Source organism: Ahaetulla prasina, chromosome 4, assembly GCF_028640845.1.
Source record: "Ahaetulla prasina isolate Xishuangbanna chromosome 4, ASM2864084v1, whole genome shotgun sequence".
Lineage (NCBI taxonomy): Eukaryota > Metazoa > Chordata > Lepidosauria > Squamata > Colubridae > Ahaetulla > Ahaetulla prasina.
This window is the reverse complement of record NC_080542.1, coordinates 100,512,600-100,537,691: the sequence shown is the minus strand read 5'-3', so window position 1 is coordinate 100,537,691 and position 25,092 is coordinate 100,512,600. Positions and strand designations below refer to the sequence as shown.

The following is a 25,092-nucleotide window of genomic DNA, read 5'->3' as shown; positions in this document are numbered from 1 at the left end:
AAAATAAATAATAAAAACATAAAAATATTTTATCTTTTTCATTATTTGTTTTATCCACTATAAACTATTGTATGTGATTTTTACAGAGTATCTTTTTTGTTATAAACTTTTTTCTAAAACTATATTACAAACAAACTACTTTACTCTGAAGTAGTATAAGGCTTTTATGCTTATTGAATTGTAATCTAATTTCCTTTATGCAATTGACACAAAATTGAGGACTACCTCCAGTAACAACATTATAAGTATATAAGGATAATAGTTATAAGTATCAATCAAAACTAGGTATGCACGTCCCTTACCTCTTCTACACCAAACACTGCAGGTCTCAAATGTAAATTAATAAATGCAAGAAGTATTGTAAACAAATTACCTGAATTTATCCTTTTTTAAACAATGGTACATTTGATATTATATTTGTTTGTGAAACATGGCTGAACTCATCCCTCTCTGACTTCATTATTTCAAACAAAGAGTATCAAGTTTTTCGATCAGATTGTGAAAACCGCAGAGGTGGTGGAGTAGCTATCTTTAACAAAAAATCACTGAACCTAAAAAATATTCAAGTTGCACATAAACTTTCTCTTCCTGAAACTATTGTATGCGACCTGTCCATTAACACCACACCTCAATTCTTACTATGCAACAGAGCCCCTGACTACAACATCGCTCATGCAAATATGTTAACCATACCGCTAACATGGGCTACCTCTTGCCCATATTCTCTCATCTTCCTGGGTGACCTAAATCTACCTTTTATTAACTGGATAACAAATGAATGTACAACTGAACCAATCCATTCTACACTATACAAAGCTGTTACAAACCTAGGTCTTGAACAACTAGTAACTAACAATACAAGACTCAACAACTGCCTTGACCTCATCTTTTGCAATAACATGAACTCAATTTATGAACTACAAATAAAAGAACCCTTTTCCACCATTGACCACTGCATGATAGACTTTTGTCTCAATATATGCTCTCACATAAATCGTCATAATAATAGTACTCCTAACTACAATTTCAAAAAAGCCAACTATGACCTTATAAACAACGACCTCTCATCTCTTGACTGGCAAAATCTGTTCTCAACCTGTATCACTGCCGAAGACCACTATAGAGTTTTCCTACTTGAAATCAATAGAATCATCAAATTATACGTACCACAAATCACCACCAAATAAAACAAAAACAAAAACAAATTACCCATATCAATAAAAAAGCTTCAATCAAAAAATAAAAAATAAAAAAATTCCACTGGAGAAGAAAGAAAAAGGGCTATGTAGCAAACTTCAAAAACCGCTACAGAAATATTTGCAACCAAATAAAAACTGAATGCACCAATTACCACACCAAGCAAGAGGAAGACCTTCTGTGCACAAATTCCAATCGTGCTTTTTATAATTTTGTGAACAATAAACTTAAAGAATCAAGATCCATCCCACCACTAAAAGAATCTAACGGCAAAGAATGTAATGATGAAGCAATTAAAGCAAACCTCTTTAACACATTCTTTGGCTCAATCTTTGTTAACAGTGATGGCTCATATCCAACATTCCCCAATCGTACCAACAATGATACAAAGACTTAACACATACAAACTTCACAGAAGATAATGTTGAAAAAGCTCTTCGCAAACTGAAACCATCTTTATCTATTGGGCCTGATGGACTATGTGCATACCTCTTAAAAAAACTCTCCACTAATATAGCAAAATCCCTAAGCATAATCTTTGATAAAGCTTTCACGACTAATTCCCTTCCCAAACTTTGGTCTCTAGCAACAGTCATCCCTATCTTCAAAAAAGAAGATCCCAGCCTAGTTGAAAATTACAGACCAATCTCTCTATGCTGCGTCACCTGCAAAGTAATGGAATCTATCATCAACCAATCCATTACCCTCCACCTAGAAACAAACAACCTATTCTCTAATAAACAATTTGGTTTCAGAAAAAAATTATCATGTAATTTACAACTTCTCCACTGCAAAAACATATGGACTATTAATCTTGATCAAGGCAAAGCAATAGATGCAATCTACATAGACTTCTGCAAAGCTTTTGACTCAGTAGTACATGATAAACTTCTCCTAAAACTAAAATCCTATGGCATTTCAGTACCTCTTCACAATTGGATAACTGCTTTCCTATCAAACAGACAACAAGCAGTCAATATTGGCAACGCTCTATCAAATCCTGTTCCTGTCAAAAGTGGCGTTCCTCAAGGCAGCGTTCTTGGACCAACGCTCTTCATACTATACATAAATGATCTCTGTGACCTTATCTCAAGTTATTGTGTTCTCTTTGCTGACGATGTCAAACTATTTAACACCACCGACAATACTACTACCCTTCAAAAAGACCTTGACTTTGTATCCGATTGGTCTAAAACTTGGCAACTCCAAATCTTAACCAGCAAATGTTCAGTCTTACATATTGGAAAAAAGAACCCAAACTCTAGGTACAAGCTTGATGGACATTACCTTACAGATGACCTCCACCCTGTTAAAGACCTTGGAGTTTTCATATCAAATGATCTAAGTGTCAAAGCCCACTGCAACTACATAGCAAAAAAGGCTCTAAGAGTTGTAAACCTAATTTTGCGTAGCTTCTTTTCCAAAAACTCTATACTACTAACCAGAGCATACAAAACATTTGCTAGACCTATTCTTGAATACAGTTCACCTATCTGGAACCCAGACCACATCTCTGACATTAATACAATTGAAAGCATCCAGAAATATTTTACAAGAAGAGTTCTCCGCTCCTCTGAAAACAACAAAATACTTTATACCACCAGACTTGAAATCCTGGGATTAGAAAATTTAGAACTCTGCTGATTCTGACAAGACCTGTCGGAGACACAGGACACAGAATCATCTATTGCAATGTTCTTCCTGTTAAAGACTACTTCAGCTTCAACTGCAATAATACAAGAGCAAACAATATTGGCTCTGCGCATGCGTGGGGAATGGAGGCTCGCGGCTGAGTCGGGAGACAGCGAGGGACGTTTTACCTGAGAATGGAGGCTTCCTGAGACTCGTCGAGCCGCCTATACCCCCTGACCCGCTGGATTGTCACCCCAGCAGCCGTAGGAGGGGTCTTTGGACCCTCTCGGGTTAGCGGCTGCTGAGAACGGGCGGGGGGGGTGATGCGGCGAGCGGCGAGTGAGCGGCCCTTCCGTTTGGCGCGCGGCCTGCTGCAGGCGGCCTGTGGTCGGACGGCTGTTTTTCGGCCTGTTTTTCGGCCCGTGAAAACAGCGGGCGGCTGTTTTCCGGCCTGCGGCCTGCTGGTGACCTGCTGCTTTCTGATTCTGACGTCTTGGACATACTGGCGTCCTTGGCACCGGACGGGTCCATCTTCCCCGCAGACCCGTAGGATGTTTGGGGTGCTGTGGGTTGTGTCCGCGGAGGTGGTGGACACGAAGACCGGGCCTGTTGGGAGTCTGCAGATGGTGGCGGCCATGGCGCGGGCGGTTGAGGGCGACGGGTGGAAGGACACGGCCCCCGCCCGCGTTTGTCTATCGGCGCCTGGTCTGCTGAGTTTACATCTACGCCCACCCTCATCATCGGTGTCGGAAGTTTGGACGAGACCGCGGCATGGACATAAGGCCGCGGGGGGGGGTGAGCTTTGAGAACGGCGCCCCTCTCGATCCCATATACTATGCTCCTTGCTGGGTCATTGTTGCTTCGACGGGTTTTGAACTCCCCCCGCCTTGTTTGAAGAGGTGGGGGAGGGGATTCCACCCGGTCTTGTAAGAGCTGTCGGGGGTTTCCCTTTCCGGGAATTGACAGCGCCAGCGATGGTTGGGGACGATGGCGCCTCTCACCTTCTTGCCATATGGGTGTTGGCCTATTTTTGACTTTGACTTTCCATCGGACAAAGGGGCCTCCCATTGGTTGGACCAGCTATTCTTGCCTTGTCCATTCTGAGGAAATGACTTTCTCTCGCTGTCTCTACTTTTCAACATGCGATACTCCGCACATGAACTCCTCTGCCTGCGAGGTGCCCCCGCCTCGCAGGAATGGCCCTCTGCACTACCAAGGGCCGGCCTCAATGACGGGTTTTGGGACCCACAGAGGTGGCATGCGTCGAGGAAGAGCCTTTGGGGATTTTTAAATAGGGAATTTTTAAAGGGGGGGAGGGAAAGGGCGGGTGATGGGGGAAACCCGTCGGGGAGGGTATGTCCAGTCCTAGCGCGCGCTCACGACATTAATTTAGTTGGTCCGAAGACAGGAGGGGAGGGGTTTGAACAGAGCAGAGAATATCGCTCCATCTGTACGGTAAGTGGGAGGGGCAGATATGGCGGAGGCAGGGGGCCATATCATTCTTTGGGAGCACGTGGTCGATGTTTAAAGGCGATCACGTGCTCCGGCCCCCCAGTCCCTACTCGTTCCCCGGATGGTCAAGATCCTCAGAGCTCGGGCCTACGGCTGATGCTCTGCAATGCCCGGTCCGTGGTTAATAAGGCTCCCCTGATTTGCGATCTGATTCAGGGGGAGTCCGCGGACCTTATGGGCATTACAGAGACCTGGTTGGGCACAGAAGGGGGTGTACCCCTGGTAGAACTGTGCCCGCCGGGTTTCTGTGCATTCCATCAGCCGAGGGCCCAGGGTAGGGGTGGCGGGGTGGCGGTTGTGATTAGAGAGAGTCTGGAGCCAAGGGAGTCCACTGTTCCTCAGATAGCTGGCTGTGAATCCCTCCTTGTGAAGTGGGGCCATCGTAATCAGATGGGGTTGTTGATCACGTACCTGGCTCCTTGCTGCGTGACTACAGCCCTACCTGAGCTACTGGAGGTGCTTGCTGGCGTGGCGGTTGAGATCCCCAGACTTTTGGTCTTGGGAGATTTCAACTTGCCATCGGCCGGCTTGTCATCAACAGTGGTTCAGGAGTTCCAGGCCTCCATGACGGCCTTGGACCTGATTCAAGTAACTGATGGCCCTACACACATCGGGGGAGGCACGCTAGACTTGATTTTTATCTCTGGTCAGTGGGTTAATGATCTGGAATTAGGAGATATAGTGAAAGAACCATTGTCATGGTCGGATCATTTTCTCCTTTGCCTAGACTTTCGAACCGCTGCTCACCACCGCAGGGAGACGGAGCCGATGCGTTGGTTCCGTCCCAGGCGCCTGATGGACCCGGAGAGGTTTCTGACGGAGCTTGGGCCGTTTCCTGAGGATCTTACCCACGGCACGACTGAAGAACTAGTTGCGGCTTGGGATCGGGCCGCGGCTGGGGCTTTGGACCGTGTCGTGCCTTTGCGGCCTCTGACCCGGCGTAGATCTCAATTGGCTCCCTGGTTCTCCGGGGAGCTGAGAGAGATGAAACGCCGGAGAAGACGCCTAGAGAGTGTTTGGAGGTCCAGCAGGTCCGAGGCTGATCGGACACTAGTGAGGTCCTTTACCAGGACTTACCTAGTGGCAATGAGGAGGCGAACGCTCCTACGCTTTCCACCCTCATTGCGTCGGCAGATAACCGCCCGGCCGCCCTGTTTGGTGACCCGTTCCTCCTTCAACAAGAGGCGGGATGACCCCTGCAGGGTCGAGCCGAGGAGTTTAACGGTTATCTATACGATAAAATCGTTCAGCCGTGATGGTTTGGACCATGATTGCGATGATTCAGCTGAGGTGACAGAGACTCGTCTTGTTGAGGTTATTTGGGATGAGTTTGATTCTGTGGCTCCGAGGCGTGGACAGGTTGCTGGGGAGGTTGCATGCGACCACGTGTTTACTGGACCCGTGTCCTTCCTGGTTAGTACTGGCTGCTCAGGAAGTGACACGAGGCTGGTTCCAGGGATTATAAATGCTTCTTTGGCTGAAGGGTTTTCCCGCCGCCTTGAAGGAGGCGGTGGTGAGACCTCTCCTGAAGAAGCCTTCCCTGGACCCAGCTATTTTGGGAAATTATCGTCCAGTCTCCAACCCTCGCTTTTAGCGAAGGTTGTAGAGTGTGGTTGCATGGCAGCTTCCCCGGCACCTGGAGGAAGCTGTCTATCTAGACCCGTTCCAGTCCGGCTTCCGGCCCGGTTATAGCACGGAGACGGCTTTGGTCGCGTTGGTGGATGACCTCTGGAGGGCCAGGGACAGGGGGTGTTCCTCTGCCTTGGTCCTATTAGATCTTTCAGCGGCTTTTGATACCATCGACCATGGTATCCTGCTGCGCCGGTTGGAGGGATTGGGAGTGGGAGGCACCGTTTATCGGTGGTTCTCCTCCTATCTCTCTGACCGGTCGCAGTCGGTGTTGACAGGGGGGCAGAGGTCGCCCTCGAGGGGCCTCACTTGTGGGGTACCTCAGGGGTCGATTCTCTCGCCTACCCTGTTCAACATCTACATGAAGCCGCTGGGTGAGGTCATCAGTGGGTTCGGGGTGAGTTATCATCTGTACGCTGATGACACTCAGCTGTACTTTTCCACCCCGGACCACCCCAACGAAGCGGTCGAAGTGCTGTCCCGGTGCCTGGAAGCCGTACGGGTCTGGATGGGGAGAAACAGACTCAAGCTCAATCCCTCCAAGACGGAGTGGCTGTGGATTCCGGCACCCCGGTACAGTCAGCTGCATCCGCAGCTGACTGTTGGGGGCGAGTTAGTGGCCCCAAAGGAGGTGGTTCGCAACTTGGGCGTCCTCCTGGATGGCCGGCTGTCCTTTGAGGAACATCTGGCAGCCGTCACCAGGAGGGCTTTTACCAAGTTCGCTTGGTTCGCCAGTTGCGCCCTTCCTTGACCGGGATGCCTTATGCACGGTCACTCACGCTCTGGTTACGTCTCGGCTGGATTATTGCAATGCTCTCTACATGGGGCTGCCCTTGAGGTGCACCCGGAGGCTGCAGTTAGTCCAGAATGCAGCTGCGCGAGTGGTAATGGGAGCCGCTCGAGGCTCCCACGTAACACCTCTGCTCCGTAGTTTGCACTGGCTTCCTGTGGTCTTCGGTGCGCTTCAAGATCCTGGTTACCACCTTTAAAGCGCTCCATGGCTTAGGACCCGGTACTTACGAGACCGCCTGCTGTTACCGTATGCCTCCCATCGACCCGTCGCTCTCACAGAGGGCCTTCTCAGGGTGCCGTCCGCCAAACAATGTCGGCTGGCGGCTCCCAGGGTAGGGCCTTCTCTGTGGGAGCACCGACGCCTGGAACGAACTCCCCCCTGGCTTACGTCAAGTGCCTGATCTTCGGACCTTTCGTCGTGAGCTAAAAACATACTTATTCACTCAAGCAGGACTGGCATAAATAGTTGATTTTAAATTGGGGTTTTAGAGATTTTAAATATTTGTAAATTTTTAAATTATCAGCCATTTATTAATAGTTTCTTTTAATTTCTTTTAATTGTATATACTCTGTATTTTATTTCGGCTGTACACCGCCCTGAGTCCTTCGGGAGAAGGGCGGTATAAAAATCTAATAAAATAAAATAAAATAAATAAATAAACAGATTTAAACTTAATGTTAACCGCTTCAATCTTGATTGCAGAAAATATGACTTTTGTAACAGAGTTGTTAACGCTTGGAAGACACTACCTGACTCTGTGGTCTCTTCTCAAAATCCCAAATGCTTTAACCAAAGACTGTCTACTATTGACCTCACCCCATTCCTAAGAGGACTATAAGGGGCGTGCATAAGAGCACAAAAGTGCCTACCGTTCCTGTCCTATTGTTTCCTTTCATTATATCAAATTAATATAGTTATTGCATACTTTTGCTTATATATATGCTTATATGAAGTGTTGTTGTTTTATGTTGATGCTTGTGTATACTGGTGTGACAAAATAAAAAAAAGTTATACACATATTTAATATGTGAGACTATATTAAATTTATCACTAAAAAAGATGGGGAGCCATAGCATTAGGAACAAGAGTACCCAGAATGTGAATGACAATGGGGAACTATTTTGGTGTCTAATTTATTTTTGTAGTTTTAAAACATACCAAAATCTCTTTTTCCATGGACTCCCTGTGAAGTTGTTTTAAAATAAATAAGTCAGTAAATTCTTATGTGTTACTTTCAATTTATAGTAGCTAATATTATTAAATGCCACAGATCTTTTAGCTTAGATGTTCCTGATTTTACATTACAATATTGTAATTGATTGATTTCCTATAAAAATTTAGCAATTTTATATTGCTAAAGATGGCTGTATATAACCTGAATCTTTTCCATATTCTTCTCATTGGCTTATCAGACCAAGCAGAAGGGTTAGTAATAGTAGTAGATGGTGGCTGCAGAATGCAGAGCTGCCGAAAGAGGAGAGATGGGGAACAGATTGGGGCAGTTATAGTAGTTGAAATATGTGTTGTAGTTCTAAGTGTGGGCATGCTGCCAAACATCCAAATTTTGATCATATGACCACAGGGGTGCTGCAACAACTATTAACTTCAAGGACTGGCTGTAACTATCAATTCATTTCAGCACTATTGTCGTTTTGATCGGTTGTTGAATGAATGGTAGTTAAATAAGGACTACCTGTATTGGAACAATTGCTAAGGCTTAATGTTAGCCTAGAAGATAGATCTGTTAAAATTAAAATAAAGAGGTAATACTAAATATTAAAACTACAAAACACACAAATTCGGTGAACTTTTTTGTATGTAAGGATGCATAAGATTGGGTTTGTAAATGTTTTAAATTATTTTTGAACTACAGCAATAAACTTTTTGATGGATACATTCTCTTCAAGGATTTCACTGAAAAGCATGCATTTTACCTCCTTCAGTAGAGGAACAAACTGCTTTGGAGTTGAGGGGTTTTCTATATTTTCAGCTGCCCTCTTGCTCTGATTGCTGGAACAATAATGATCATCTTCTATTGTAATCTGTTCATTCTCTTCTGCTTCCAACTGACTCTGATTGAAACGGAGGGAGCCTTTCAGAATATCCTTAATCTGTTGAAGATAAGGAAAGAAATGTATGCTTTGGATGAATTCTAAAAAGGCTACCTAGATTCTCTAGAGAGAACTATCATATCATCATCTATCTTAAGTGATCAAAACAATACAAAATGGCCAACAGTGTTTCTCAGTAAAAGCTTTATGGAACTCATGAATCTTTTAGTCAAAGAATAGAATATTACAACTAGTTCTAATGTCATTAAAATGCTGACATATACCATGCAAGGATAATAATAATAATAATAATAATAATAATAATAATAATAATAATAATAATAATAATAGTAGTAGTAGTAGTAGTAGTAGTAGTAATGATTACGATGTAATAAATCAGTTTAATTGGAATTCCACATGCTTCACACCTGACATTTCAGCTTTGAACAGCATCTGGGGAAAACTGGGAATCATTGGGATGAAGGAAAAGTGGCTTACTATGATTCTATCCCCCTGGCTCTACACAGTAGAAGCCACACTACTGATAATAATGGGAGGGGGGGGAATGGGAACAGATGGGCAGAATTTGGGTAGCCATAACCTCTCTGGAAATAGTGACAGGACTTTTAGGCAATTCCTGGAAGAATGCTATTATCACAGAAAAAGAAAATGAAAGCTCTGGCTGCTAATGAACATGAGGAAAGTAACAATTTAAACTGGAGGGAATTTCAATCAATCAAGGTATGTTCCCAGAGAAAATTTATCTGGTATTCTAAGACAAACTCATTACGAATAGTATAGAGAAATTTAGTTTTCTTCTGCACTGATTTTTTAAAATATAATGTTAAGATTTATATATCAAAATATTGAAATTACATTACTTTTCTTCCATACCTGCTTCAGCCCAGCCAGAGAAACTAGAATTTCATCTTCTTTTTCCAAGTGTTCTTGCAGGATGACTTCTTGGATATTTCCTATAATGTCAGTATCAATGAATCAGTCTCATGTTTATTTCTATCAAACAGACAAGTTTTTCTGTTTTTTAAAAAAATGTTGTTAAAAATAACAAGTTGTTAATTTTTTTTTAAAATAACGTTTCAGGACATTCATAAACCTGAGGCTATACAATATAATTAAATTAAAGATAAACATGACCATTACTGAGCACAAGTACTCTTCAACAGTTGCAGCAACAATTTACTTGCTACTAATATAAGAAATAGAACTTCTAGATCACGGTCCATTTCTTATTCTCCTACTGACACATCTAAGGGATAATAATCCACCCTCATAAACATGGAATGTGAAGAATTCTTGAATGCCCTGAGTTATTTTCTGGATGACAGTAATAATGCTGAAGCATTTCTCTTTGGGATATCACAGATCACTGATCCCTATGAGCATCTTTATTATCAATAGAGTCTTAATTTTTTGCTCCACACCTCTTTGGAAATAGTGGCAGAATTTTTATATAATTCCTGGAAGAGTGCAATTTTCCCAGAACAAGAAAAGAAGGATCTATTGGCAAGCAGGTGTAGAGATGGCTAATGTACAGCTAGCAGAAATGTTGTTGAAAGATGACCAAATATAATTTTGAACATGTTCTTTTTGCTACTATGATGCAATAAAGACAGCAAAGAAGGCTTAGTGCAGCTCAGCAGGGTTTGTTCAGTTTTGAGGCTTACAACATGAAGCCTTCATTGTTGTGAATTTGAATTAAGTATTCCATTACTAATTTAATCCAATTTCAGGATAAATTTTAGTTTTTGAACACTGAGAACAATGGAGGAGATGCTTGAGAATGTGTATAACATCGTATCTTTTTAAACCTTCTTTCTTAGCTGCTCGGATCTAACTGAATGACAGAGGGACAGGCTGCCTGAGAGCAGAAAGGCACCCATAAAAAAGGGACAGGCATGAAATGCTTTAAAGAAAACAACAGCAAGTCCATTTCTAAAAGAAAGCTGCTAGATCAAATTGCTTTTAATAAATACTGGCTAACTGCTAATACTCAGGAAAGAAATTTAGAGGCTGCTTACTGTGCAGTTTCAATAATCATTAGGATTATTCCTGTTATGGGCTCAATTCTGATTTTGAGAGGCTGGAAATCTTTGACTGGGGATCTGGAGCATAGTACTGTCATTTTTCCCTTTACATCTATATCTTAACTGCTATGCTTACTCAAGACCTACTACGAAGTCATTGAACATGATCATCTGAATTAGAAGATATTATTTAGATTGCTTACAGTCTCTGGAACTAATCACGGCAGAATGAGCACACAAAGCCATATTATCCTAAACTTCTGTGCACCTCCAAAAAACCCCGTTTTGTCAACCCTACTTCTATGGAAAAGGAGTTCTAATCCTCTTTTTCAATTTTAGTCTTTGCAATTGTGTATTGATTTGTTTTACTATTATTAATATTATTTTTAATGAAGGAAAATTATCTGTCTAAATAAAATAAAAGGACAGACCTAAATCTTTTCCATCCTTTAAAAAAAATTTAAGCCTCAAACTTAAAGATGTGTTTATTGGAGCAAACAACTTCAAATGTGGTTATCGGACTGACTTGTTTTACTATCAATAATTACGAGAAACCACAGTTTAGAATTTGTACTTAATGCTAACTCAAACTGATTAAAATATAATCTCCTGGACATACAAGAAAGAGACAAAGTGTTAGTCTGTAGTTGGTCTAATCCTGATCTCTTACTGAAAATACTTCATTTAATATATCCAAACATAGCTGGGATATAATTTATAGCTTTGATTCTTTTTCTTTTGAACCCCAATTGCAGCATTGGTCTAAATGACTGCATTTTCCTAGTTACTCCCTAATGGAAAGATCTTACACATTACTTACAAAGGATCTACCAATATTGTAACATTATAGTTTAATATGTGGATATTACTGCATTTGCAGTCTACTTACCTAACCATATGAATTAACACAGTAAATTAAATTAATAGGAGTGAATGGCAAGATGCAAGTAAGCCAATTAAATCAGTGTAAAATAATTCTGAACAACCGATATTTTGTAAAATACATTTAAATATCAATGGAATATTTAAATGTAATTATACATTATATATAATATATAAAAGGGTATTATTGTTTTGTCCAAGTTTGTGGTTGCATTTGTATTGATAAATTTGTATTGCACATATGAAAAAATGCCTATCTGGAGCAATTTAGCTTTGAAGTATGCTTCTGATGTTGCCATTTTCTGATTAAAAGAAATAATAAAACTTTCATGAGCTGCATTAAAACAGAGAACAGCCTGGGAACATCTTTTCTGGAACAGTGAGCATTTATATTCCACAAATGAATTATGAGACATATAAATTATTTGCAAAGCAAAGAAAATCAGTTACTATGTCATAAATGACTTTTTGAGTTAGGACTCATATTGTTCAAGAGCATATAAAAACCATGATTCTTATTCAAGATCTCTACAATTAATATACATTCTTAAGAATATATCTATTCTGTCAACAGATTGTTTTGTAACAAATAAATACTTAGAAACTGGTTATAAATTTTAGTAATTTTTCCTACACAGGTTAGAATTTAATATGACTATGAATGACAACAATAATTCAAACAGTAATTTGTGGCACACATCAGCGTATATGCATTGTTTAAACTTTAAGGTTAAATTCTAGAAAGCTTAAAACAATATCAGTTTAATATTTTATTGATGTTTAATTATAGTTATTATTAAACTATAATATTATGTTTAACAATAACAGTGAATCAGTGTGGAAGCTAGGTCATTAGGATGGCCCTTGCATATACATTTATCCTCCACACTTTTAATCTGTACAAAATGCCTGCATAAGGATGCCATGTATTAATACTTCTAAGCTTGCTCTTAATGTTAATACAGCAACAAAGCTAGTATTAGGGAATACTAAACAAAGAATACATTGTTTTTTTTAATATCAAAACTCAGCAGGTAACAGTCAACTCTCTCACATTTATTAAAACTTATCCAGAACCAAACAGTTACTAATGCCCTGGAATAATGAGCCCCTAAAATGAATATGATACTGCTAAATATTTCAAATGTCTTTGTCTATATCACAGTGGATATCTACAAAATGTGAAGGCTCTTTTCCATATATATTAAACTTGCCGCAAAAATCAATATATCATTGTTTCACATGCTGTATTTATATTATGCAAGGCTCTACATTCATTTCTATAGTAGCACAAAGACAGGGTCCCAAAACTACAATTATATTGTCATTGTGTGGTGCCGCAAAAACAAGCAGATGAACACTTAATGAGGAAGCTTTTATATAAACACACAAATAAAAATTACTACTCTAACTCATCATTTCCTGCTTTACGTTCCAGGGAATACAATTATAAACTTGGAAATTTATGGATAAAATCTATGGTAAAAACTAGTATTAGTTACAAAAAGTTGCTTGGAATTCTGAGAATATCTCCAATTTGTGGATAAATTATAGATAAAATAGGGGAAATTCTTTCAAATCTAATTTCTGATAAGGCTTACTACTGCAAAAAAAAATTATGTACCGGTAAATAAAATGAAAAATATTGCAATATAAATTAAATGAGAATTCTAGCAAAGGTTTAACAGACATCAATCCCAAGGCAAGAATTGCAGCAAATAAATTTAGTAATAATAACACCCAGACTTAACAATTGTCAATAAGAAAGAAAAATGGCATGTGGTAGTACTGGAGACAGCAGAAAAGAAGAGAAAAGAAGTAACTGTAGAGGATAACAATATACAAAGTCCTGCAAATAAAAACAGAACGACTGTAACAAAAGAAAGGTAGTATTAATGGTAGTAAGTGCCTTGGGTGCAATCCCAAAACAACTGAAGCACCACTTGGATGCCATCAGCATTGACAAATTCACTATCGGTCAATTGCAAAAGGCAGTTTAGTTGGAATAGTTTACATCCTGTGATGGTATCTGTAATATGATCAAACATCCCCATCTACTTATCCCAGATCCATGAGAAGGATCTGATAGTTTAATAAAAATGCCAAATCTAATTTGAACATTTGGCTGGCTGTGTGATAATCCATAATAATTTTTCAAATGAGGAAAATATATATTTCAAATTATGTGGTAAGAAAGGGAAACCAAAATGTGCTTCAATAACAACTATACAATCTGGTGCTATTTCATGTAATAGAATGTATTCTTTAAAGAATCCACCACATGCTTATCCAGGATAGATTGGTAGACAGATATTTTCAACTTTTTTCTGTAGGGCTGTCAGAGAAACTGTTTTTCCCCACTCCTATACCTCACCTTAGGCACAATATCGCAGTTATTCTCATATATCGGCTTGGTTACACCTAACTGAGTGATTTTAAAGATCGGCTTTCTCAAGTTTTATGATGTTTTGAACTTTGTTTAATGTTTCTAGATTTAAACCAGTATTATGCTTGGTGCTATCTATATTCTTTGTTTGTATGCATAAACACCTACATGCATACTTTCCTAATATATAATTATCAACCTGATAATATAAACATTATCCAGAAGATACACATCATTATTTCATATCTAGAAATATGGACTTCCTTCTTACCTAGATGTATGTTCATCATTTTTGCACAATATTTACACATAGCTTCTAACTCATTCAATTGTCCTTGAAGAAATGAAATCTGAGTCTCTAATTCTTCTTCCTATAATCAAAAGTAAAATAAAAACTTGACTAAGTAAAAACTTTGTCAAAAGTTGAGGAAAAATTACACAAAAATGTATGTTTTACATTCCTGCTGCATCCCTTTTCAAAGAGCTCCTGTCCATGTTAACTTTACAGCTACTCTATATTCATAATCTCAATTTTTTTAAAAAAATATTTACTAAGTTATTGCAAAGACAAAACATAAGATTGAAGTCAGGAACACTCTAAGTTCTGCTATTGTCCAGAGATCTAAGGTCTACTATGAGAGCATACAGACCAGAGAAACTCAGACTGATGCCATCTACCATATTAACCATGAAAAATAGCCAGACTATTTAAGATGTGTTCACAAAATAAAGTGAAGTCACAGCTGCCTGTTCTTTAGGTGGTGTGAGTGTTTTTCTTCTTCTTCTTCCTTGTTATTTATCAACTATTTTCAGAATCAGCTTATTCAAAAAATTATAATTCAAATTCCTTTAACTCATGCTACATAGTTAAATTAAGTGCAAGCTATCTAGCTACATTAATTCACTTTTCTCATTAGCAAAGCCTTATTTGTATGCAATGTACAATTTTTTTCAATTGTGACTTCATCAATAAGTTTTCTGTCCAACATAAATAGGCCCTGTCACTTAAAACATCTTCTATGTTTCTATACTCAAAGCATTTCTGTTTGTGTATGACACTCTTTATAATTTATTTTATTATCCTAAGATAATTTTCATATGTTCTGATTATGATACACCTGCAGTTTATTAGTTTCTGTTTGACAATTGCTCTCTTTCCTCAAACAGATATAGAAATAAATATAGACTCATATTTTTTAAAAAATCAGCAGCAGAAATGCAAAGTTAGAATAAAACAATGTGTTCTTTTTCCTTATGCCCTTAAAATACTGATACATTGCTACATCTTTCCTTTAACGGCAACATAAAAATGTAGCTGATAATAATATCGCATTTTCTCTTACATAATATCAAGATTTCTGAAATAATTCTTTAGATTTAATAAAAAACAAAGACCAAAATCTTTGGTTTCTCCTGAAATCTGTGTTTCAAATCGTAAAATATCCTATTGATTTAAATGAGACTTAAATCCAAGACGCTTCTGAACTGAAGCTTTGGGTTTTAGTGAAGTTCATTTATCCATCTTGCATACTGTTCTAATTTTTATTATGATTCCCAGCAGTTAACAATGAAAGGTATAATATAGAAGATTCCTGGTAAAATAAAAAATGAAATGCTCATGGTAAGCCAAAGAAAAAACAAATTGAAAGGGGAATCAATTGTATTATAAGAAAAATCTAAAAATCCATCAACGATATACAATCATAGATATCATACACTTAAGACTACAAATATTTTTCACCCGAGTTTTGTCTTTAGCATTTTCTGAAAAGAGACCACAGGGAGGCAAGTCAAACCTCAGTTGGAAAGCTGTTCCAAAACACAACCATTTGAAAAATTGCAACTCCAAATTTCAAAGCCCTTGTCATCTTTTCACTACTGGAGTACTGTAGTGGGTTACAATCAGTAGTTCTTTCTGGGACAATCAAACTGATAGCATGATTCTGTATGGAAATCTAACCACAAGACATTTTGTATAGATCAAAAACTAGCACTTTGAATTGCATCCAGATGTCTATTGGATGGCAGTGTAGTACAGTGTAGTTTAATATTTTCACAGTAACAAGAAGTAATTAGCATTTGAAGCTTCAAAGACAGTCCCATTTACAGCACATTGCATATGCCAACAGTGATGATAAAATTAACAGGCAAGTTGCTCCTCCTCCTGGTACAGCTACAATTCATGTACTAATTGCATTTGGCTAAGGACCCCTTGATCAGTGTTATTCTACTCAATCAGCAACAAATGTATCAAGAAACTATATTAGATACAAAGATTTTCTGGTCTGCGGAAAAATCTTTCTCCATGGAAACAACCTCTGCTGCCAAAATTTTGGGGACAACTGATATAGACCATTAGCGTCCCCAAGCTCTGGGGCAAGGCATAAAGAGCATTTGCAGCATGCCATAGGATGTTATGAGAAAATGTAAACCTATCTTTATTTTGTTTGGTATAAAATGTATTCTGATGAATTTTCAAGTTTCTGTTATTGTATGTTGAAGAGAGGGTGACCAAGCCAGGAGGAGGAGTCAAGTGGGGAATTAGTCTGGAATCTCTGACGGCACAAAAGGGCAAGATTGCATTCCCTCTTGAATGACATTAAACTGTATCTAGTCTGGCCAGGTGCAAACTGGCAGTCTGAGAATATTCCTGTACTATAGGCATGAATAATAAAATAGCTAATTGAACTCTTCATGTGCGGAACTGATCGTTTGCACCTGACATTATACCTTAAAACAAAAAAGTGAATCTCTGAAATTTTTGCATTCTTGATCTTAGGCTGACAGATAGTAATATAAAATACAAATTAGATTATTATCAATTATTCCACACCTGCCACAATTTCTCTGTGCAAAAATGTTGTAAATTAACAATGCTTTCAAAAATAGAAGTGTTATAGTTTATTCTTATCAATTAACAAAATAGAAATTAAATTAACAGAAGAGAAATCCAAATCAAATCCATATTTGGTGTGGCCACCATTCGTCTTCCAAACAGCATCAATTCTTATACTTGCACACTGTTCCTCACCCAGTTTTAAGCCTCCTATACAGCTTTCTGTATTTCAGTTAATGATGGTTTGCAAGGTTGAAACACAGTCATTAACTGAAACAGCAACAGCTGTGTAGGGTGCTTACAACTGGATGAGGAATAGCCAAACTCTGCTACTAAGGTTAGATTGATAGAAGACAGTTTTGCACAAAATTTTGTAGGTTTAAAGTGTATGATTAACCAATTATACCAAGCAAGTGCTAATGATAATCAATTTCATATGCATGTTGAAAAACAGTCATTAACTGAAACAGAAACTGTTGTGTAAGAGGCTTAAAACTAGGTGAAGAACAGCCAAACTTTGCTACTAAATTGAGGTTGTGGATGACAGTTTCATGTCACAGGTCATATACCATGGTAAGCAGGAACTTAGGAACTAGACCAAATGTAGATATATCATCACCAAGATTTCTCCCTGACAAAGATTTCAAAGCAGGGTGGAGTTTTAAGATGTGCTGTCCAAGCTCTTTTGAACAAGCACTAAAAAAACAGGCAACACTGAGGACCAGGGATGCAGTGGTCAGCTAAGGACACTTAATGAGCAGATGAAAGATATATCATGCTTGTATCTCTTCAACAATGGAAGATGTCCAACAGTGCCATCAGCACAGAACTGGTGGAAACTACTGGAATTCAGATACATACATCTATACATATATTATCCTTAAGGAATTGAGCCCTGTCAATCACTTTTTCAAGTGCTCTATGGCGGCGTTCCTCCACCTTACTGGGCTTGTTAGGCTTGTTCTTGTTAGAAACTGCCTCGGCCTTTTTCTTATGGCCAGAAGAAGTGCCCTCTCCAGGGCTAGCCTCCCGATTCACAGCGTCCCTGACAGGATCGCTATTCTGTGAGGGAACATCCGCCATTTTGAATTTAAGTCAGCAGCCTTTTCCCGCCACCGCTATTTATTCACGTTTTTCTGAGGCAGAGGGCGCAGGGAAAAGCTGTTTGGAGCCGAGAAATCTATTCCCTGACTTAAGGGAGGCAGTGGATCGTTCCCATCCTGATCGCTAAGCCACCGGCTTGACAGCAATCGCAATAAGTGCGTAATTCGGTAGCGCGCCAGTCAGCTGTAGCTCGGCCGAGCGGTGTTTTAGCCTGGCGCGGAATAAGTGTCGCACCTCTTAACTGCAGAGCCAAGGCTCTTTGTGCAGTTTAGATGCTGTCCCAGCTGGGAAAAGGGCTTGGGGAGGTATGCTGTCCTCTCCCCCACAGGTGCTGACCGCTGTCAGCCCTGTGCCATTGTAAGCGGCCTTCGGTGGCTACGGGCAAAGGCCCTCCTCGCCGGAATGAAGTTTCCTAGAAAAAAACCAGAATCTTTGTCTTCTCTCAAGGAGAATAAAACACCGCTGAATCTATTAGTCTTTAAGTGTTAATCTATCAATAAGAGGGTCTGAGCAGGGCTAGACACATCCAGTCCTCTGCTTAGACCGAGTCGAAAAGCTGGAAGGCAAGAGAGGCGGGGCCAAAAGAATCAAGCAGACTCAGTCCCAATTGGCTAGACACGAGGGAAACCCAATCTGACCGGCATTCCCACTGACAGGAAGAAATGGTCTTTATGGAAGAATTGCGGCCAAAAAAAGCCTTATCTCTGACATAGAAAGACTACACGACTCACGTATGCATGAAAAGATAGAGACTGGGGTGTGGAAAAATAACAGCAGGTGCTCTGGACTGATGAGTCAAAATTTGAAATATTTGGCTGCAGCAGGAGGCAATTTGTTCGCCAGAGGGCTGGAGAGTGGTAAAATATTCATTTCATTCATTCATTTATTTGATTTTTATACCGCCCTTTTCCCGAAGGACTCAGGGCGGTGTACAGGCAAATAAAAACAGACAAGACAATATTCTATAAAATACAACATTAAAAATCTTATTATAATTATTAATTAATTAATTATAATTAATAATTATAATTAATTAATAATTAATTATAATTAATTAATTAATTAATTAATTATAATTAATTAATAATTAATAATTAATTAATTAATAATTAATTCTTAATATTGAGTGTCTGCAGGTAATAGTGATGCATAGTGTAGATTCTTTGCAAGTTTGGGGCTGCGTTTCTGCAAATGGAGTTGGAGATTTGGTCAGGATTAACAGTATCCTCAATACTGAGAAATATAGGCAGATACTTATCCATCATGCCTTAGCATCAGAGAGGCATGTGATTGGCCCCAAATTTATTCTGCAGTAGGACAATAACCCTAAACATATAACCAATGTCACAAAGAACTATCTTTAGTGTAAAGAAAAACAAGTGTTGGAAGTGATCAGAGCCTTGATCTCAACTTCATCAAGTCTGTTTGCGATTACATGAAGGGATAGAAGGATTTGAACCAGTCTACATCTACAGAAGATCTATGGTTAATTCTCCAAGATGGTTGGAACAACCTTGAAGGAACCTTGCCGAGTTCTTTTAAAAACTGTGTGCAATTATACCTAAAAGAATTGGTGCTGTTTTGAAGGCAAAGGGTGGTCATAACAAATATTGATTTGATTTGGATTTCTTTTCTGTTCATTTACTTTCCATTTTATTAACTGATAAAATAAACTATTAGCACTTCTATTTCTGAAAGCATTTTAATTTATAGCATTTTGCACAGTTGCTTAACACTTTTGCACAGTACTGTAATCTCTTAGAGTACAAGATATAATAATCAAATTAAAAAGAATCAGTGGTGACTGTGCACAAGGCATCCCGATCAAGGAAGGCGCAACTGCGAACCAGGCGGACCTGGTGGAAGGCCCCTGGAGCGGCCGTCAAATGGTCTTCAAGCGACAGCCGCTCATCCAGGAGGACACCTAAGTTGCGCACCCTATCCTTTGGGGCCAATAACTCGCCTCCAACAGTCAGCTGCAACTGCAGCTGACTGAATCGAGGGCATCCACAGCCACTCCGTCTTGGAGGATTGAGCTTGAGCCTGTTTCTCCCCATCCAGACCCGTCGGCTTCCAAACACCGGGACAGCACTTCAACAACTTCATTGGGGTGACCTGGGGTGGAGAAGTACAGCTGAGTGTCATCAGCGTACTGATGGTACTTCACCCCAAAGCCACTGATGATCTCACCCAGCGGCTTCATATAGATGTTGAACAGAAGGCGAGAGAATCGACCCCTGCGGCACCCACAAGTGAGGGCCCTCGCGGTCGACCTCCGCCCCCTGTCAACACCGTCTGCGACCGGTCGGAGAGATAGGAGGAGAACCACCGATAAACGGTGCCTCCCACTCCCAATCCCCCCAGCCGGCGCAGCAAGATACCATGGTCGATGGTATCAAAAGCCGCTGAGAGGTCTAATAGGACCAGGGCAGAGGAATAACCCCTGTCCCTGGCCCTCCAGAGATCATCCACCAATGCGACCAAAGCTGTCTCCGTGCTGTAGCCGGGTCGGAAGCCGGACTAGAACGGGTCCAGATAGACGGATTCTTCCAGGTATTGGGGTAACTGACGCGCCACAGCACTCTCTACAACCTTCGCAACAAAGCGAAGGTTGGAGACTGGCCGATAATTTCCCAAAATAGCTGGGTCCAAAGAGGGCTTCTTAATATTGAGTGTCTGCAGGTAATAGTGATGCATAGTGTAGATTCTTTGCAAGTTTGGGGCTGCGTTTCTGCAAATGGAGTTGGAGATTTGGTCAGGATTAACAGTATCCTCAATACTGAGAAATATAGGCAGATACTTATCCATCATGCCTTAGCATCAGAGAGGCATGTGATTGGCCCCAAATTTATTCTGCAGCAGGACAATAACCCTAAACATATAACCAATGTCACAAAGAACTATCTTTAGTGTAAAGAAAAACAAGTGTTGGAAGTGATCAGAGCCTTGATCTCAACTTCATCAAGTCTGTTTGCGATTACATGAAGGGATAGAAGGATTTGAACCAGTCTACATCTACAGAAGATCTATGGTTAATTCTCCAAGATGGTTGGAACAACCTTGAAGGAACCTTGCCGAGTTCTTTTAAAAACTGTGTGCAATTATACCTAAAAGAATTGGTGCTGTTTTGAAGGCAAAGGGTGGTCATAACAAATATTGATTTGATTTGGATTTCTTTTCTGTTCATTTACTTTCCATTTTATTAACTGATAAAATAAACTATTAGCACTTCTATTTCTGAAAGCATTTTAATTTATAGCATTTTTGCACAGTTGCTTAACACTTTTGCACAGTACTGTAATCTCTTAGAGTACAAGATATAATAATCAAATTAAAAAGAATCAGTAGGTTATCACATGCTTGAAATTCTATTACTATAAGATGTTTACTTTGATAAAATCGAAAAAACTCTACATAACACAATCATTTCCCAAGATTACTTAAACATAATTAAACAAATCCTAATTATGCAAAAATTTCAACAAGAACATGCATAATAGTAATCCACCCAATCCAAAAATCTCTAATTTGGATTTGCAGTTATAAAATACTAGTTAAAACTTTATCTATTGCTATTTAATTGTAAACCATTTCACATTATAGCAATGAGGGTATATTTGTTTAAGAATATTTTTGCTTTCAGATATTGACAGTAGGAAGGGGAAGTACTCTCTTTGGAACCTTTGAATCTGTATTAAAAACTTAGATCAGTAAGGCTGTAACTGAGTAAAATCCACAAGGTATTTGTTCCTTAAATATTGGAATAAAGGGTAATAAATTAAATAGTAAGTTCTTCTATACTGTCCCATAAATACATATTTTTACTTATATGGAATTCTGGTCATTTTACTTTCCAAACTGCCATTGCATTACTAAATCTTCTTCATCATATTATTCCCCACTTTTTTTCCAGGCTTCTATACTAGTTCTGAGCTTTAGAGATTATACAGTAGTATGCTCAATTGTATATTAATCCTATTATAGGAATCCAAATGCCCAAATCCCAGGAGTCCCCTTTCCAATGGTACTCTTGGCTATGGATAAGAACCTCTGCCAATAATCTTATCACTGGTTCTTATTTAAAGGGGGATCTTTCATTCCAGTCCAAATCTTATTATTCAGGCCAAAATAATTCTAGTTCAGCATACACAACGTGCAAACTAGAAACTCTTCCTCATGTAACTGTTGTCTTATATAAAAGTTGAAAACCACTAGTCAGATATTAAAGACAAATATATTTTTGTGTTACAATAGTTTGGATCATTTCTGATTTGTGACATTCACTGCATCAAGAAAAATTACAGCCACCACATAGTTTATACCTATAATGACAATTATGAGTCTATTCTGTGTATTTTCTGGATCAGTCAAGTTATGCATCTGCACTTTATAGAAACAAACAGATGGGCCAGATTGCAATTTGTGGTTATATTTGTAGGCATGATTCAGTGGCATTACATTAACTACAGATATCTATTAATAGGGTTTACTAAAGAATCCCATGTTATCTATAATATCTTTCCAAAGACTTCATAGTATTCTTTGGGTAGGAGTATATGGTGCCATAATCAACATAATATGGAAATGTTTCCTTAAATTTTTTTTCTCATTTATATCATGAGTTAAAGATAAAACTAAAAAATAAAGGGCCAGATATAGTAATTTGAACAGTTGAGATTCACTGGTATTACACAGGGTGTGTGTGTCATTTTTCAGTTCAAAGACAAAAACAAAACAAAATGTTCTTAATAGCTAGTATACCACAGAACTTTTACAGGAAAAGAACTAAAAATGTAAACTATTGTAAGTGTGGCACATAAAATCACTAATATGTAAGGGGAACACCAAAACCACAAATCATCCCGAAAAGGAAGTTAAAAAAGAAATGCACTAATGTTGATTTTTAATAAATTAAATGTAATAAGTTAAAGGATAAGCTTAGAGGTGCAGTGACTGATGGTAATGAGAAATATTTCGGAATGGTAGATTCAGATTCTTCCATGTCTATTGTAAATTCAAAATTGGTGGATTAAAAAGTCATTTCCCTACTTGTTATGGTAAAAAGGCCAGGAAATAAATATTTTAATTTACCACATGTCAGAATATAAATGAAATGGAGAGAATAAAAAAAGCTATTTGAGACAGACTATCAGTAAATATCATTACAGGGAGAAGCTGGCCTAGAAACCAGGAGCCTGTGAATCCTAGTCTTGTTCTAGGTATGACAGCCAACTAAGTGACTTTGGATCAGTCACTCTTTCAGTCCAACCCATTTCACAAGATTGATGTGGGGAAAACAGGAGAAGAAAGGAGAATGTTACATTCACTGTTTTAGTTACTTATAAGATAATAAAGGTGGAGTTTAAAAATAAATAAAATCCTGGATCTTGAAATGCAAGTCTACTATATAGCAATAAACTCATAATAAACAAAGGCAACAACAAATTCATTTGGAAATTACTTATATCTTTCATACTCTTCCACAGGAAGGACTGTGTCTGAGAAAAAAACATATTATAGAGATGAAGCCAGAGATAGCAGAAGATTTACTAACACTGCAATTAACAGAGCAGTAGCTGATATAACATTGAAGAGGCAATGTTAATACCAGAAAAGGCTGCAGAAATAAATGGAGGAAGACATTATACAAAAATAAATGTTTAGAAGAAACTATTAAGAAAGGCAGAAATGATTCAGATGAAAATGGAAGCAGAAAAGTTTAAAGTTTGGTGATAGAAAAATCTGTGACAACACATTAAAAAAATCTAGCAATGAAAGCTTCATATGAGGCAGTGGAAGGAACTCATTTTGTGAGTGCTGTTAAAAAAAGGAGAACACCAGGCAGAGAAGACAGAACAGCCATCTGTTGCTGACAGAATGAAAACTAATGAACAAGGTATGTTGGATTTGAGAGAGAGGGGATATTTTTTTTAAAAAAAACCCTACCACTTTGATTTGAGAGAAACATTTCTTTCACCTCCAACTTCCTCCAACTGAGGAAGCTTCTTGGATGAGAAGCAAAACGTCTTCAAACAAAAACAAAAAAATCTAGTGGCCTTTTGAAAAAGCACCTTTGGTTCAGCTCTAAACGATAATATTTCTCCAAGAGATTTCAAGCAAGCACATGAAAAGATTCTGCTGATACAGTTCAAGGATCTGCTTGATACAGTTCTTCAGAGGAATTATGGAGTCTGTTATTTGTACCTCTATAATTGTCTGGTTTGGCACAACAACCAAACAGGAAAGTACAAACTTCAATGGATAGTTAGAATTGCAAAAAACCAAAACAAAAGAAACAAACAAACCAATTGTAATCAACCTGCTTTCCATTGAGGATCTGTATATTACATGAGCCAGAAAGAGGGCTGAGAAAATATCTACAGACCCCTCACATCCTGGAATAAACTGTTTCAACTTCTTCCCTCGGGATATCACTATAGAGCATTGCATGCTAAAACAACTAGGCACAAAGACAGACCCCCCCCCATGCCATAACTCTATAAAATATGTAATTCCCACATCACTGTCTTAAGCCTAAAGGTATTTATTCAAGAAATAGTAGTAGTAGTAGTAGTAAGGCTGTATTGCTATTATTCTTCTCATCTTTTCATCATTCATACTACCTTTTCCTATTAATATCTTATGATTTATCACTTGTTGTTTGAATTGTGATTTATGACTGCATCTTATGACTTATGCTCTATTTATCACTTTGTTGTATGTATGTACACTGAGAGCTTATGTACCAGACACAAATTCCTTGGCCAATAAAGAATATTCCAATGAAATAAAAATTAAAGAAAAAGTTGATATTTCTGCTATAGTAGGATAAAGAAAATGATTTCAAGCTCTGTCATACTGATACACAGTAAAAAATATGAAGATAAAGCTAGAAAATTAGAGCTAGCCTTAGATATATTGGAAAAGGCAGAGCAGTAAAATTCAGTTTCATGCTGTTCAAATTCATCTAAAATTGGAAGAAGTTAGTATCAATCTAAAAACTAAGCAATGGAATTTTTCATCAT

At 38.7% G+C, this 25,092-nt stretch overlaps 1 protein-coding gene across 12 annotated transcripts in view; it reads right to left on the bottom strand.

The window, feature by feature from the left end:
- TBC1D5 (TBC1 domain family member 5) overlaps positions 1 to 25,092 on the bottom strand; it is a 407,351-nt gene that overhangs the window by 22,031 nt on the left and 360,228 nt on the right. For all 12 annotated transcript variants that reach the window (XM_058183253.1, XM_058183246.1, XM_058183249.1 and 9 more), the window contains 3 exons: positions 14,399 to 14,498; positions 9,709 to 9,788; positions 8,698 to 8,874 (listed from right to left, as the gene is read on the bottom strand). In XM_058183253.1, coding sequence (XP_058039236.1) covers positions 8,698 to 8,874; positions 9,709 to 9,788; positions 14,399 to 14,498 — 357 coding nt within the window. The remainder of the gene's footprint in view (positions 1 to 8,697; positions 8,875 to 9,708; positions 9,789 to 14,398; positions 14,499 to 25,092) is intronic.